At 45.7% G+C, this 15712-nt stretch overlaps 1 protein-coding gene across 1 annotated transcript in view; it reads right to left on the bottom strand.

Annotated features, from left to right (window-relative positions):
- LOC107397294 (adhesion G-protein coupled receptor G2) overlaps positions 1-15712 on the bottom strand; it is a 102606-nt gene that overhangs the window by 67564 nt on the left and 19330 nt on the right. The window contains exons 3-6 of the mRNA XM_070554575.1: positions 5418-5578; positions 5261-5324; positions 5008-5149; positions 3751-3867 (exon numbers count right to left, since the gene is read on the bottom strand). Of these exons, the coding sequence (XP_070410676.1) occupies positions 3751-3867; positions 5008-5149; positions 5261-5324; positions 5418-5578 (484 nt within the window). The remainder of the gene's footprint in view (positions 1-3750; positions 3868-5007; positions 5150-5260; positions 5325-5417; positions 5579-15712) is intronic.

Here is a 15712-nt window from a genome sequence, read left to right on the forward strand (position 1 = left end):
GTTTCAGCTTCACTTCAGCTATTCAACAACTTCAGCAATCAGTTACCAAATTTAGCATGAGCTGCTAATTTCACAGTTCAGCTAAGTGTAAAGATTAAACTGTTGCACTTGTCCAACTGAAATAACACGTGTTCGATCGTAATGAGATAAAATAAACTCAATACAATAGATAATTTATACCTTAAGAATGGGTTAAAAATAATAGCCATACTATATACAGCTTAGAAATACAGAGTACACTTCATCCAACAGATCTGTTGTAAAGTCTGACAGCAGTGGGGAGGAAAGACCTCCGGAATCTCTCTGTCCCACACCTTGGGTGCCGCAGTCTCCCACTAAAGGAGCTGTTCATAGCTGTCAAAGTCACCTGTATGGGATGGGAGATATTATTCAACATGGATGACAGTTTAGCTGTCATTCTCCTGTCACTCACCACCTCCACAGGGTCCAGGGGGCATCCTAGAACAGAACTGGCCCTGCGGATCAGTCTGTTCAGCCTCTTCCTATCCCCCGCAGAGATGCTGCTGCCCCAGCACACCACACCATAAAAGATGGCCGAGGCCACCACAGAGTCATAAAAGGTCTTCAGGAGAGGGCCCACAACTCCAAATGACCTCAGTCTCCGTAGTAGGTACAGCCTACTCTGCCCTTTTCTATACAGGGCATCTGAATTATGATTCCAGTCCAGTTTATTGTTCAGATGGACCCCAAGGTACATGTAACTGTCCACTATCTCAATGTCCATGCCCTGTATGCTCAATGGTTGGAGCGAGGAATGCTTATGCCTACGAAAGTCTACCACCAGCTCCTTAGTTTTGCTGGCATTAATCTGTAGATAGTTCAACTGGCACCAGTCCACAAAATCCTGAGTCAGTCTCCTGTACTCCTTGTCATCCCCATCCCTGATGAGACCTACAATCGCAGAGTCATCAGAGAACATCTGCAAGAAGCACTGAGTAGTGTTATAGGAGAAGTCCGCAGTATAGATGGTAAAAAGGAACGGAGCCAGAACCGTCCCCTGGGGGACCCCCGTGCTGCAGACGACACTATCCGACACACAGCCCTGAGCCCTCACATACTGTGGTCGGTCAGAAAGGTAGTCCAGAATCCAGGTAGCGAAGTGATGATCCACTCCAGCGTTCACCAGTTTGTCCTTCAGAACCGAGGGAAGAATGGTATTGAAGTCACTGGAGAAGTCAAAAAACATGATCTTCACAGTACTCTCAACAGTCTCCAGGTGAGCGAGCGACCGATGCTGGAGGTGGATGACCGCATCATCAGCACCAATGCCACTTTGATAGGCAAACTGAAGCGGGTCCAGTGAAGAGCCCACTAGGCACCGAAGCCGAACCAGAACCAACCGCTCCAGAGTCTTCATCAGATGGGATGTTAGAGCCACCGGTCTGTAGCTGTTAAAATCTTTGGGGCGTGTAGTCTTTGGCACCGGAACCACACAAGATGTTTTCCAGAGCTTTGGGACTCTTCCCAGCCTCAGGCTCAGGTTGAAAAGGTGCCCTATTACCTCACACAGTTGGTCCGCACAGGACCTGACCACCCATGCGCTGATACCATCTGGACCCGCTGCCTTCCTGCCATTTATCCTCCTCATTTCCCCCCTCACCTGTGTGGTAGAGAGGGACCAGCCGGGGCCTTGCGTAAAGTGTGTACTAGATACTGTTACTGAAGGTGAGGAGGGGTGAGAGGTCAGAGGTGAAACAGTGGTAGAGAGGGTGGGAGAGTCAGCAGCCGACGTTGAGGTCTGCCTCGTAGCCGAGTCAAATCTATTAAAGAATTGATTCAGTTCATTAGCCCACCTCACATCCCTCACAGGCAGAGAGTTCTGATGTTTATGACCTGAGATGGTTCTAAGGCCTCTCCAGACTTCACCCACATTGCTTTGCTGAAGCTGGTTCTCCATCCTCTGCCTGTAGATGTCCTTCCCATTCCTTATCAGTCTCCTCAGTTCTCTCTGCACTCTTTTCAACTCCTCCGTGTCTCTGAGTTTGAAGGCCCGCTTCTTCTGCTTGAAGGCTTCTTTTATTTCAGGAGTAATCCAGGGTTTATTATTAGAGAAACACCGTACAGTCCTGATAGGGATAATGCTATCCACACAAAAATTAATATAGTCAGTAATGCATGCAGTGAGGCTGTCGATGTCATCTCCATGATCTTTACAGAACACCCCCCACACAGTTGTCTCAAAACAGTCCTTAAGGACCTCCTCACTCTCCTCCGAACATCTCTGTATTGTACGGGTGGCTGGTGGCTCCCTTCGCACCAAAGACTCATACACAGGAGCAAGATACACCAGGTTGTGATCAGATCTGCCCAGAGGAGGGAAAGGTGATGAACTATATGCCTTTTCAGCATTGGCATACAGTAGGTCCAGTGTGTTGTTTCCCCTGGTCAGGCAGGTCACATACTGGGTGAAGGTGGGCATCGTAGAGTCCAGTGAGGCATGATTAAAGTCCCCAGATATTATAAAGAAGGCTCTCGGGGATTGCGTTTGCAGTCTGCTAACCACAGAGTGAAGAGAGTCACAAGCTGCCTCGGCATTAGCTGAGGGGGGGGGGGCATACATTGTTATCGCAATAACATGCGAGAATTAGACATTTAGCTGTCCAAATTGTTATGCAATGGTCACAGATTTCAGTTTTTTGCTATTTAGGATTATTTTTCTCCATTCTTCACTTACTTTCTGTGCTTTATTTGCTTGTTAGTGCTTTTTGCTTCTACATCTTTCAATACATTCAGCTCACTTTGACAGTTTTGCTTAGTTTCAGCTTCAGCTTACAGTTTCAGCTAGCCAGCATTCAAACAGCATTTCTGCAAGAAATGCAAATTTTTCTAGTTTAGTTTGAGAATCACGTAACATAAAAAAGAAAACAAAAATATATACACATTTAAAGTATTGTATTTTTAATATAAATTTTATTTGTACTATTTTTTAACCCCTTAAAGTTACAGTGTGTAGTTTTTACCATTAATCTCTGGAAATATCCATTGAACTGTTGTAAATGAATTAAAAGATATCCAGTTGCTGAAAAATATTGGCGGTTTCATAACATATAACCATAAAAATTGGGTCTAAAATACATGAGAGTCTAATTCTCTGGGTGATGCCATATTGGATGTAATGTTTCCTTCTAGGAAGCCAGTTAGGACAGAATGCATTTACTGACTTGTAACAAATGGTTACAAATCTTTCTAAACGTTGTTCTTTTATACTTTTACCTTGTCACTCACTGCAGGTGATGTTCTTGTCATTTTGCTGGAGGTTGCACTCCCAAGGGATTTTTAACCCTAACGTCCATCTGCTAGTAAGACCTTACTTGAACACAAAAATAATGCTTACTTGCAATGATTTAGGTATGTACTGCCCCCTATCGCCAGGGAAACTACACACTGTCACTTTGAGGCCTGAATACGTTTTCAATTATAAATACTTTTTTCAATTGTGGATTTTCTTTTAGGTACATGCGGTATTTTGGTTGCATTTGGAGCAAATGCAGGTTTGATGCAAATTTGCAACAACAGGCGTTGAGGGGTTAACAGTCAACATATTTACAGCTTGCATTTTCAGTTAAAGTTCCATTTAACTGAATCATTGTAAACTTGTATTTTCTAGCTCCATGCAAAACTAACTGGATACTACAGTTACACCAGTATGCAGCTGGTATGAGAGTAAGTTGGAATATATTTTTTGATTAAGAGCAACAATTTGATTTGATTTAAAGTAAAGTCTCTGACCGCAGCTGGAAGGAGAATCATGTAGAACACGATTGTGTTATTCTGTCCAGCACCGAGCAGCTCTCCGGGCAGGAAGACACTCACTTTTCTGTTGGACACATTTGAACCTGGCAGTGCCTACATGAGTGTCAGGAAAGAGAAGACAGAAAAAGACATGTAGTGGTGGAATGCAGCTTTGGTAGCTGTTTGTGTCATAAACCAGAGAAGAACAGAGATTTTTCCCCACTGTCTGCTCCTTCTCAGATTCAGATTCACAAATCAAACAGCATCAATCATGGGAGGAGTGATCAGACTCTGAGAAATGCTAATGCTAATCCAGCCTGCTGCTCATCGAATAGAATAGACTTTATTAATCCCACAGTGGGGAAATTCACTTACTGCCTTTGTGTAACCTGCAACCTCTAAAAACAACAAATAAAAAGGAAACTTGGGTTACCAGAGCTATGCAGCAAAGGGACACAGACATGCAGAATAGCACAAGTATTGAACACCTCCATTGTGGCCATGCTAGCTAACTTTGGGAATCTGAAGCTGAGAAGGAGAAGATGGCAGGAAGAATAAAGGTTCAACTTTTTGTTACTGGATTCACCTGTCAGTGTGTAGATGTGTGTTTGTTTTAATCCTGACAGAACATTAGCTCACAGCATTAGTCTGGGTTCTCCTGCCAGAACAACAGATTCCATCACTTTGTGGAAAATGTTCGACCAAGTTGTACTTTGGGAGGCACCTCCCTGGGGAACATTGACACCAGTCAATGTTCAGAACCAGAGCAAACTATACAATGACTGACCCCATCTGTCCAGTCCAAGATCTATACCCCTCTTTCCTTTAAACAGAGGATTGAGCAGCCTAGACGAGGCTGAGGAACAGGTGTTCACCCTTTGACCTTCCCTCAGCTCTTTGGTCATTAGTCTGATTTTAGAAATCTGTGACTGACTTTGAGCTGTTAATTTATCCCGGCTGGTCCATTCCTCATGTCTAACACAGCTGACTGATATTCCATGAACCAGAATTTAAACCGTTCAGTTTTCCCACACGTCCTGTCATATGCTGTTTTCATGTTGCAGTTCTCCTGTGAGACAGCTGGTGGGAACCTGCTTTCATGTTCTAACAGCAGTGTTTGAAAGCAGTTACTGCACCTGTTAATGCTGCAGGTAAAATTCATTATTTCAGTCATAAAAAAGCCCAAATTCTCATTACATATAAATCAGTGATGACGACGCAACACATTTTAGAAGAATAATAAATATGTTTTACCTCGTTATCATTGGCATTAATTTCAAGGCCGCTAAAGTCACCAGTGGGCTTAAACAAGATGGCCTTGATGTTTTTAAAAGACACGAAGGTCGTCTCAGTCACATTCATGTTCTCCAGTTGGCTTTGCAGTTTAGAGAAGGCTCTTGTGGAGGAGGACAAGAAAATAAAAAGATTCACATTTCGGACCAACAACCAGTCGCTGACACAGTAAAAAATAATTCATCGGTTCAGTGTTGAAAATGAAAGTGCTTACTGGACTTTGAATTCATCAGTTCCATTTGTGAGATTGTTCTCAGTGTCTTCCATGTAGCATGTAACTGCGGATGTGTGAATTTATGTCCATTAAACAAAACCAAATGAGTTTTGTCTAATGTATTACTAACATTGTAGAATAAAGTGAAGCAACTCACCTTTGTTTTTACAACGAGTAATGCATGCCCCTTTAGTTGTGTTACAATGTGGACATGTACGCAAACATGAGGAAGATGTAGGATTGGATGATGCACACCGCTGTGAACATCCTGTGTGCAGAAAACACAGTAAAATCCAGCAGAAGACTCGGCATAGCATTCTGCAAAAAGAAAAGTTGACTTAGGTACAGGAAAAGCAACAGAATAAGACATGACTAAAGTAAACAATGTCAGAGGAAGAAAGCTGTAACAGTCAGAGATCGTTCTGCATCAACTGAAGCTGCCTCCAAATGCCCTGATGTACACGTGGACATGGATTTGCATGTTTGTTCAACTTTACTGACATGTTTGTAGGAAGCAGAAATAACTCCATCATTCTGTCCCCTGAATATCTCCTCCATCCATCCTGCCCCTTGAATATCTCATCCATCCATCCATCCATCCATCCATCCACCCACCCACCCATCCATCCATCCATCCATCCATCCATCCATCCCCCCCCCCCCCCCCCCCCCCCCCGTGTCCTGTCTGGCTGTGAAGCAAGCAGAATTGATGTCTGAATGCCGGTAACAAGCCTTACAGATTTACTCTCAGGTGGAGCATCAAAGCGTCTGCTTTTAATGTCACGCCTGATACTTAAAACTTTATTGTTATTGTTTTTGAATGCTTTGTAATTCCGACCAGACACGGAGACAGAGGTGAAAGAGAAAGGAAAAGAAAAGGTGGGGAGGGGGGGAGGGGGGAGGGGGGGGGGTCCACAAAAATGAACCATAATGAACAAGAGTCTGCTTCTAGACCTGCAGAAAAAGACAAATAAAAAGCAAAAGGGCAAAAAAATGGGACACAACAACAATACAACAAGATCAAGCTATCACTGCGTCAACTTGATGAAGAAATATAAAATCAACAATGCTTAACTGAAGAATCACGATAATAAATCACAGTACATTAAGTGCCCACCATAGTCTTAAGACCTGTGTTTAACGTGCCCAAGCCAATACTTTGGAGAGCACCATGTGAGCACCTGTGTGTGTACACGCGCTTGTTTATGTAAGGTTTCTCTATAGGAGCGTCCAACAGAGAGTGTGAGGGACCACAGATCCGCCCCCCAAAGATGCGCAGGAGACGGGGGAGCTCCAAGTCCCAGAGATCCAGGCGCTGCCCCAGAACACAGGAACCCCAAGGAGACAGCAACCAGAAAGGCCCCCGCCCCCCTCGAGAGGCACAGAGGATCACCCCGGGGGGCCACAACCAACAGCCGGCAGAGTCCCGGGAGACATCAGCGGCAAGCCCTCTGGCCCGCCCGCTGCCTCCCACCCCCTAGCCAGCTGAGCCCAGGACCCAGCGACCCGGGACCCAGGGGCGATCACCCCTGCTGGGGACCCAGCAGAGCCCAGGGACCCAGACCCCACCAGGCAGCCACCGGGATCTATCAGGCAGATGCCAAAATCTGAAACCCCCAGACCCGGTTGCCACGAACAGTCAGGCAGACCAAGGCACAACCCCTCACACCAGGTGTGGCAGGGGGAGGGGGACGAAGATCTATATCATCAAAAGAAGTTCCAGGAGAGGGGAGGAGTTCCAATTCGGTCTTACTGTGAGACCGGGTTGACGCACCCCGGTCAAGTGAGCCGTCATTTGTGAGCCGCGGTCAAGCCAGCCGCATCTTCTCTGCCGCGAAAATTTCCTTGCGCGTTTACACCAGTATTTACGGTACTGCCTTCTCGCTGTATTTCCCAATAGAAAGACTAGATCCGCGTGCGCGTCACATTCAAAAATTCATTAAAAATCATCCTTCATAGTTGATGTCCAACTTTTAACACATTATGACTCTGGGACATCAACTGAACCTGTGTGCCACATTTCAGACAGATTTACTGTAGAAATCCTCAGATATTAAAGCAAACTTGTATTGCCCTATGACAGTGGTTCCCAAACTTATTTAGCCGCGCACCCCCTTCTATGTCCCGACCATGTTGACGCACCCCCCAGCCCCACATCAGGGCATGGCTATATATATATATATATATATATATATATATATATATATATTCTGCCCCCTCTGTTGTCGCTTTGTTGAGTTTCTTTGGCTGGGGCATTTCTCAGTTTTCCCACCAGTGGGCAGTATTACCCCTTGAGGTTTGTTGCTTTTTCTTTGGTTGTTTGGTGTGCGCTACACTGCCCCCTTTGGAGATGTGTTGTAAGCAGCCGGAAAAGTTCACTCAGGCAGTGTGAGAGAATGCGTGGAGCAGAAAACCTGCACAACTTTAAGCCCAGTTTTCGTCGTTGGGGAGTTTGTTGAACCATAATCTGTAAGTAATCAACGTGTAGCTTTGTTTTCTGTAAGATTCGTTACTTTCATGTTACTTAAAAGCTTATTTGAATGTATAAGGATGGTGAATGAAAGCATAAGGAAAGCTATGTTGCTAACCTGTTTTTGGTTACAAAATATGTAAATACTGATGCTTACATGTTATTTTACTGTATGTTCACAGTCTTACAAATTAAAAGAGGAAAAAACGGTCTTCAGAAAAAGACAAAGTGATGTGTCCTGTCGTTCCTGGAACCATGTCCTTTTATGTTAAGCTCGCTGCATAGGGTGAATAGCCATACATTCACCTGAGGGCAGTAGAGTAAGAAGATTATCTACCTAGCAAGCACCCAAGATGTCGCAGCCTGAAGCTTCACCACCTCTTTCCCAGATGGCGGTCCGGTCAGAGTGCCACTCACGCTCTTCCCACTCGTCACGTCGTTCTTCCACCAGCCAAGCTGCAGCTCGAGCCAGAGCAGAAGCAGAAGCCGCCCGCACCAGAGCACAGTACGCCAAACGCCAGATCGACATGGAGGTTGAGAAGGCACGCATCGAGGCAACACTAAACGCTCTAAAGAAGGAGGGTGAGGCTGAAGCAGCACTCGCCGCAGCTCATGTCCTGGAAGCGGCAGCCGATGAGGAGCATGACGCCGTTGACCTCACAGAACAAGGAGTCTCCTCTAAGACACCTCCTTCCATCAGACGTGCTCAAGATTATGTGAACGCTCATTTCGCTAACTGCAGCTTGGTAGTTAATGAAGACGGAAAGCCTGCTACACGACAACTGGTCGGTAAGAACGACGCTCAGCATCTACGACAGAGTCAACCACCAGTTGCCTCCTCTCCAGGTGAACATCTCGCTGATTTTGTAGATCAGGAGCAACCAAAGTCCCCTCCCATACACAGAGAAACTGTCATTTCAACCCAACCTAAACCTTCAGTGCTTCCACAGACTGAATTCTCAGATTTCTCAGCCTGTCTAGCACGACGTGATCTGCTGACAGCGGGATTCAAGGTTTTCGACAACCGTCCTGAGTCCTACTTGTCATGGAAGTCCATCTTCCGCAACGCCATAGAAGGCCTCAACCTCAAGTCCAGCGAAGAGCTTGACCTCCTCACCAAGTGGCTCAGCGGGGAGTCACTCCAGCATGCTCTGAGGATCAGGGCAGTCCATGTGAACAACCCACACGCAGGTCTTCAACGTTTGTGGCAACGTCTAGACAAAAGTTTTGGTTCTCCAGAGGTAGTCGAAGCGTCACTTTTCCAACGCCTACAGTCTTTTCCAAAAATATCTAATAAGGACACTCACTTATTGCAGGAGCTTGCAGATCTCCTGTTGGAGTTAGAGTATGCACAAAGTGAAAATTATCTACCCGGCCTTAGCTTTCTGGACACCCCAAGGGGAATAAACCCGATAGTGGAAAAGCTCCCCTACGGACTCCAGGAGTCCTGGGTGAAACAGGGGACAAAATACAAAAAGAACAATGGTGCAGTTTACCCACCTTTCTCATATTTTGTTCAGTTCATAAATGACTATGCAGAAATGAAAACAGATCCTAGCTTTATGTTACAAAGTTCAAACATAATGGCTCCAAAACCTGATAAGCCATTGTTGAAACCGACTAAATACAGAGTTCCGGTTGCAGTGAACAGAACAGATATTGGTCAAACAAACATCACGGCTCAAACATCAGCTCTCAACCCAGACAGACAATGTCCTATTCACCACAAGCCCCATTCACTTGCCAAATGCAGAGGTTTTAGGTCAAAAACACTAGAAGAAAGGAAAAGCATCCTCAAAGAACATGCTATTTGTTATAAGTGTTGTTCTTCCACAGGTCACCGAGCTAAGGATTGCAAGGCTCTTATCCAATGCTCGGAATGTAATAGTGATGCTCACGTGTCTGCCATGCATGTTGGTCCACCTCCGTGGGCAATCAAGGACTCTAACCTCCTGCCTCAAAACCACGGCGGGGAGTCTGATCCTTCAAGCCCTGTAACCACAACTGCTTGCACAGAGGTGTGTGGCCCAGGTCTAAAGGGCAAATCCTGCTCTAAGATTTGTTTAGTCGACGTGTATCCCCGCACAAACCCTGAAGAGAAAAGGAGGATGTACGCCATGTTGGATGACCAAAGCAACTCATCCTTAGCTAGGTCTGCTTTCTTCGACATGTTTAAAGTGAAAAGCACTATGCTCCCATACACCATGAAAACATGTGCAGGCTTATCAGAGGCTGGAGGACGCAGAGCAACTAATTTCGTTGTTCAGGATGTAAATGGAGAAGTGTCCATGTTGCTGCCCACACTGACAGAATGTGATCACATTCCAGATAATAGAGATGAGATACCCACCAAGGAGGCTGTGTCGGCTCACCCTCATCTACACACACTGGCTTCACAGATCCCTCCTCTGGACCCAGCCGCGGACATTCTCCTCCTCTTGGGCCGGGACATCATCCAAGCTCACAAGGTTCGCAGTCAGGTAAATGGCCCAAACAGTGCACCTTATGCCCAACGCCTCGATCTGGGATGGGTGGTTGTAGGTGATGTCTGTCTCTCAGGTGCCCACAAACCCACAGTAAACTCTTTCAAGACAGACGTTCTGAATAACGGGCGCCCTACTTACCTTAGCCCCTGTGGAAGCAAAATCCATATCAAAGAGAGATATACAGAAAGCTGTCCTAAATTCGAGAAGACACAAGCAGAACTAGGCAGACACATTTTCCAGCAAACAGTAGATGATGACAAAACGGCTCTTTCAGTAGAAGATGCATTGTTCCTGAAAATTATGCACAGAGACTTCACTAAAGATGAGGCGAACAACTGGGTAGCTCCACTCCCATTCCGCTCCCCCAGACAGCGTTTACCCAACAATAGGGACCAAGCTCTCAGTCGCTTAATGTCACTCTGCAAAACACTGAAGAAGAAACCTGAAATGAAAGACCATTACATTGAGTTTTTAGACAAAACTTTCAGTAAGGGCCACGCTGAACCAGCTCCAGCTCTAGCTCCAGAACAAGAATGCTGGTACCTCCCTAGTTTTGGCATTTACCACCCTCAGAAGCCAGGAAAAATTAGGGTGGTTTTTGATTCAAGTGCGCAATACAACAATGTTTCTCTCAATGATGTGCTACTAAAAGGGCCAGACCTCAATAATACTCTTGTGGGAGTGTTGATGCGTTTCAGGTCCGACCCATACGCAGTCATGGCCGATGTGGAGCAAATGTTTTACAATTTTGTGGTCAGAGAAGACCACCGCAACTACCTTCGCTTCTTGTGGTTCAAAAACCATGATCTGGATGGAGAGGTACAGGAATTCAGGATGAGAGTCCACGTGTTCGGGAACTGCCCCTCCCCATCAGTGGCCATTTATGGACTGAAACGAACAGCGATGGAGGGAGAAAAGGAGCACGGTAATGATGTAAGAGAGTTCATTGAACGCCACTTTTATGTGGATGATGGACTAAAATCATTTCCTTCTGCTGATGAGGCCATCAACATTCTCTGTGGGGCTCAGAAGATGCTGGCTCAGTGTAACATACGCCTGCATAAAATCTCATCCAACTGTCCTACCATCACAAATGCTTTTCCAAGTGAGGACCTTGCGGCTGACATGCAGGGCCTTGACCTTGGACAGACACCCATGCAGCGGAGCTTGGGCTTAGGCTGGGACCTGTCTACAGACTTGTTCAGGTTCCAGATAACCGTCACTGAGAAGCCCTTCACTAAGCGTGGAGTATTGTCAGTCGTTAATAGTGTGTATGACCCACTTGGCTTTGCTGTCCCTGTCATTGTAGAGGGCAGGATCATACTCAGAGACATTTCCACTGACACTTGTGAATGGGACACTGAACTCCCAAAAGACAAACTACAGCAGTGGCAACAGTGGAAACACTCCCTCAAACATCTACAACAACTTGAGATTCCCAGAATGTTCACCTCAATACCACTCTCTGCAGCAGTAACCAAGGAAATCCATGTTTTCTGTGATGCTTCTACCAAGGCAGTGGCCGCTGTTGCCTACCTTAAACTCACAGACAGAGATGGTCATAATGAAGTGGGCTTCCTTCTTGGCAAGGCACGGCTTGCTCCAAAACCAGACATCACCATACCCAGACTTGAGCTCTGTGCCGCGGTCCTGGCTGTCGAGGTGGCAGAGTTAGTCGTGGATGAGCTGGACATCGCAGTGGATCAGGTGAGCTTCTACTCAGACTCCAAAGTAGTCCTCGGTTACATCTTCAACACAACAAGGCGTTTTTATGTCTATGTGCACAACAGAGTGGAACGCATCAGGCAATCTACACAAGCTCACCAGTGGCATTATGTGCCCACTCACTTAAATCCTGCTGATCATGCCACACGCGCATTACCTGCGAAGCAGCTTTCTGCCTCCACATGGCTCAGTGGACCCGCATTCCTTGCCAAGTCAGAAACAGGTCAGTCTCAGGCAGAGTCGTTTGATCTTGTAGACCCAGAGACTGACAACGAACTGCGTCATGAGGTAACTTCTTGTGTTACCACTCTTTCAAAGGATGTTCTCAGTAGTGTCAGATTCGAAAGGTTTTCAAGTTGGAATGCACTACTGAAAGCTATATCTAAACTCCGACACATTGTTCAGTCCTTTAAGCAGAACATAGAAGGCTCCTGTCAAGGCTGGCACAGCTGTAGTGAGCATTTAACTGAAAAGCAGCTTGACCAAGCTAAGATCATTATCATTCGCACCGTCCAGAGAGAAGCCTATGCAGATGACATAAGGCAGCTTGAGAAGAGTATGCCCCTCAAAAGGTCAAGCCCACTTAGCAAACTAAACCCATTTCTTGACACAAATGGGATACTCAGAGTGGGTGGGAGACTAAGACGAGCACAGTTGACGTCGGATGAAACAAATCCTATCCTCATCCCATCTAAACACCACCTGTCCCAGCTCATTATAAGACACTTCCATGTGAAAGTATGCCATCAGGGCAGACATTTTACCGAAGGAGCAGTTAGAGCTGCAGGCTTTTGGATTGTGGGAGGAAAAAGAGCAATAAGCAAAATGATATTCAGTTGCGTGACCTGTCGAAAACTAAGAGGCAGACAGCAGGAACAGATTATGGCTGAGCTACCAGAGGACAGGCTGTCCACTGACCCTCCCTTCACACATGTAGGGCTTGATGTGTTCGGGCCCTGGCCTGTCACTGTCAGAAAAACACGTGGTGGGCAAGCAGATGCAAAGCGATGGGCAGTCATATTTACGTGCATGAGCACACGGGCCATTCACATTGAAGTTATAGAATCAATGGACACGTCATCATTCATCAATGCCCTGCGTCGTTTTTTTGCTATCAGAGGTGCAGTCAAACTTCTTAGGTCCGATTGTGGGACAAATTTTGTGAGTGCCTGCAAAGAACTGCATATAGACAAACAGGGCTGCAACAACAGCAAACTAAATAGCTTTCTGGAGGACTCTGGCTGCAAGTGGATTTTCAACCCCCCACATGCGTCGCACATGGCTGGCTCCTGGGAGCGCATGATTGGGGTCACGCGCAAAATCCTTGATGCAATGCTCCTGGAACACAGGAATGCAAAACTTACCCACGAAATACTGGTGACCCTAATGGCTGAAGTCACTGCAATAGTGAATGCTCGTCCGTTAACAGCAGTGTCTGCAGATCCAGATAACCCAGTCATCCTGACCCCTGCCATGCTGCTCACGCAAAAGGTTACGACCCCACCAATCCCACCTGGTCAGTTTGGAAACGGTGATCTGTTCAAAGCTCAATGGAGGCGCGTTCAGTACCTCGCTGATGTATTCTGGAGACGATGGAAAAAAGAATACATCTCGGGACTTCACGACCGCCGCAAATGGAAAACAGTGAAGCCTAACCTACAAACAGGAGATGTTGTTCTTTTAAAAGAGACACTCGAACATAGGAACAACTGGCCACTTGGACTTATCACCAAAACCTTTCCCAGTGAGGATGGGCTTGTAAGGAAGATAGAGGTGAAGATTTTCCGCAAGGGTGAACACAGGTGTTACATAAGGCCTATTAGTGAGGTTGTGTTATTGGTGTCTAAGGATTGTACTTAAAATCAGAAACTTTTTGTCACTGTATTTTGCTTGTTTTTTGTGTTAGTTGAGAATGACATTCCACGGATGTCAGGCGGGGAGTATTCTGCCCCCTCTGTTGTCGCTTTGTTGAGTTTCTTTGGCTGGGGCATTTCTCAGTTTTCCCACCAGTGGGCAGTATTACCCCTTGAGGTTTGTTGCTTTTTCTTTGGTTGTTTGGTGTGCGCTACACTGCCCCCTTTGGAGATGTGTTGTAAGCAGCCGGAAAAGTTCACTCAGGCAGTGTGAGAGAATGCGTGGAGCAGAAAACCTGCACAACTTTAAGCCCAGTTTTCGTCGTTGGGGAGTTTGTTGAACCATAATCTGTAAGTAATCAACGTGTAGCTTTGTTTTCTGTAAGATTCGTTACTTTCATGTTACTTAAAAGCTTATTTGAATGTATAAGGATGGTGAATGAAAGCATAAGGAAAGCTATGTTGCTAACCTGTTTTTGGTTACAAAATATGTAAATACTGATGCTTACATGTTATTTTACTGTATGTTCACAGTCTTACAAATTAAAAGAGGAAAAAACGGTCTTCAGAAAAAGACAAAGTGATGTGTCCTGTCGTTCCTGGAACCATGTCCTTTTATGTTAAGCTCGCTGCATAGGGTGAATAGCCATACATTCACCTGAGGGCAGTAGAATATATATATATATATATATATATCTCAGACGTCACGCTAAACCAGGGGTCGGCAAACCGTTCCCATCAAAGAGCCATTATTACCCGTTTCCCACAGTAAAGAAATCACCGCAGCAGCAGCGGGGTTGTGGGCGGGGGGGCGGGGCCCACCCTTAGACAGCAGAGCGCTGCTCACAACAGGTGACAGCAGCCGGTACCGGTCGCTCGTGTACGTCAAAGCTATCTTTCATAAGACAATAATAAATAAAACTATTTATATAAAGTGGATCCAGAAGTTGTAGCCCGTCTCTGCCGACAATATTTAGATATTTTTCACCCTGTTGGTGGTTTACTGAGCAGGTGCCACTTTTGTCATACGTTTCTTTTTAAAACATGTTTAGACTGTTCAGAATACAAATCCAGGCTCTGTCACGTTTGATTGTTGTAATTAAACTTTGTAGGTGGGGAAGGTCAGAAAAGGATCCGATCAATTTGTTTTTCCCTCATTTACAGTGACGAGATAACGGCGCAGTGCGCCTGGCTCTGGTGTTAATCAAGTTTAATTTGTAACAATTTTCACAAGAAAACAGAACAGTTAAAAGCAGGGCTTGTGTTGACCGGACAGTTTCCGTATTTTGCCGTTTATTTTAACGGAGAAAGAATAGAAAGTATTCACCCAACGCATGGAGACGAACTGACACTGTATTAGTTTCGCAAATCGCAGATGTAGCTAAATCACTCAAGAAAAGATTTCCTCCTGAACATCTGAGCTGTACACCGCTCAGCTCACTGTCAGCGCGTACATAAGGTGCACAGCGAGCTGAAGATGTGGAGAGGGGCTTGGAACGCGTTGCAGAACCAGAGCGCATGCGGGAAGATTCCTTCCACTGAAGCGAGAGTTTTCCAAACCCGGTCTCTCAGAGAGACTTTTCACTTAGAAAATGTTCCCTGATGATGAAACTTTGGCTGAATTGTGCTTGTTCCTGTCTCCAATGTGGCGTCTGAGGAGAGTCCCAGAATCTCACAACGTCTTCAGCTCAGAAAGCGCCTATTTAATTACACACAAGCGTGACGCGTCAACCCGGTCACACAGTAAGACCGGGTTGGACCTGTTCAGGTTTACGCAGACAATCTTTACATTTAGAATTGGCATACAGATGTAAAATTAATTCAGTAAAATATAAAGCATTTTATTTAAATACCCATTCATTATTTTACAAGCACAGAAAGCATCAGATGGATGGAAGAGCCGCATGCGTCTCCAGAG

This window comes from Nothobranchius furzeri, chromosome 9 (assembly GCF_043380555.1).
Source record: "Nothobranchius furzeri strain GRZ-AD chromosome 9, NfurGRZ-RIMD1, whole genome shotgun sequence".
Classification (NCBI taxonomy): domain Eukaryota; kingdom Metazoa; phylum Chordata; class Actinopteri; order Cyprinodontiformes; family Nothobranchiidae; genus Nothobranchius; species Nothobranchius furzeri.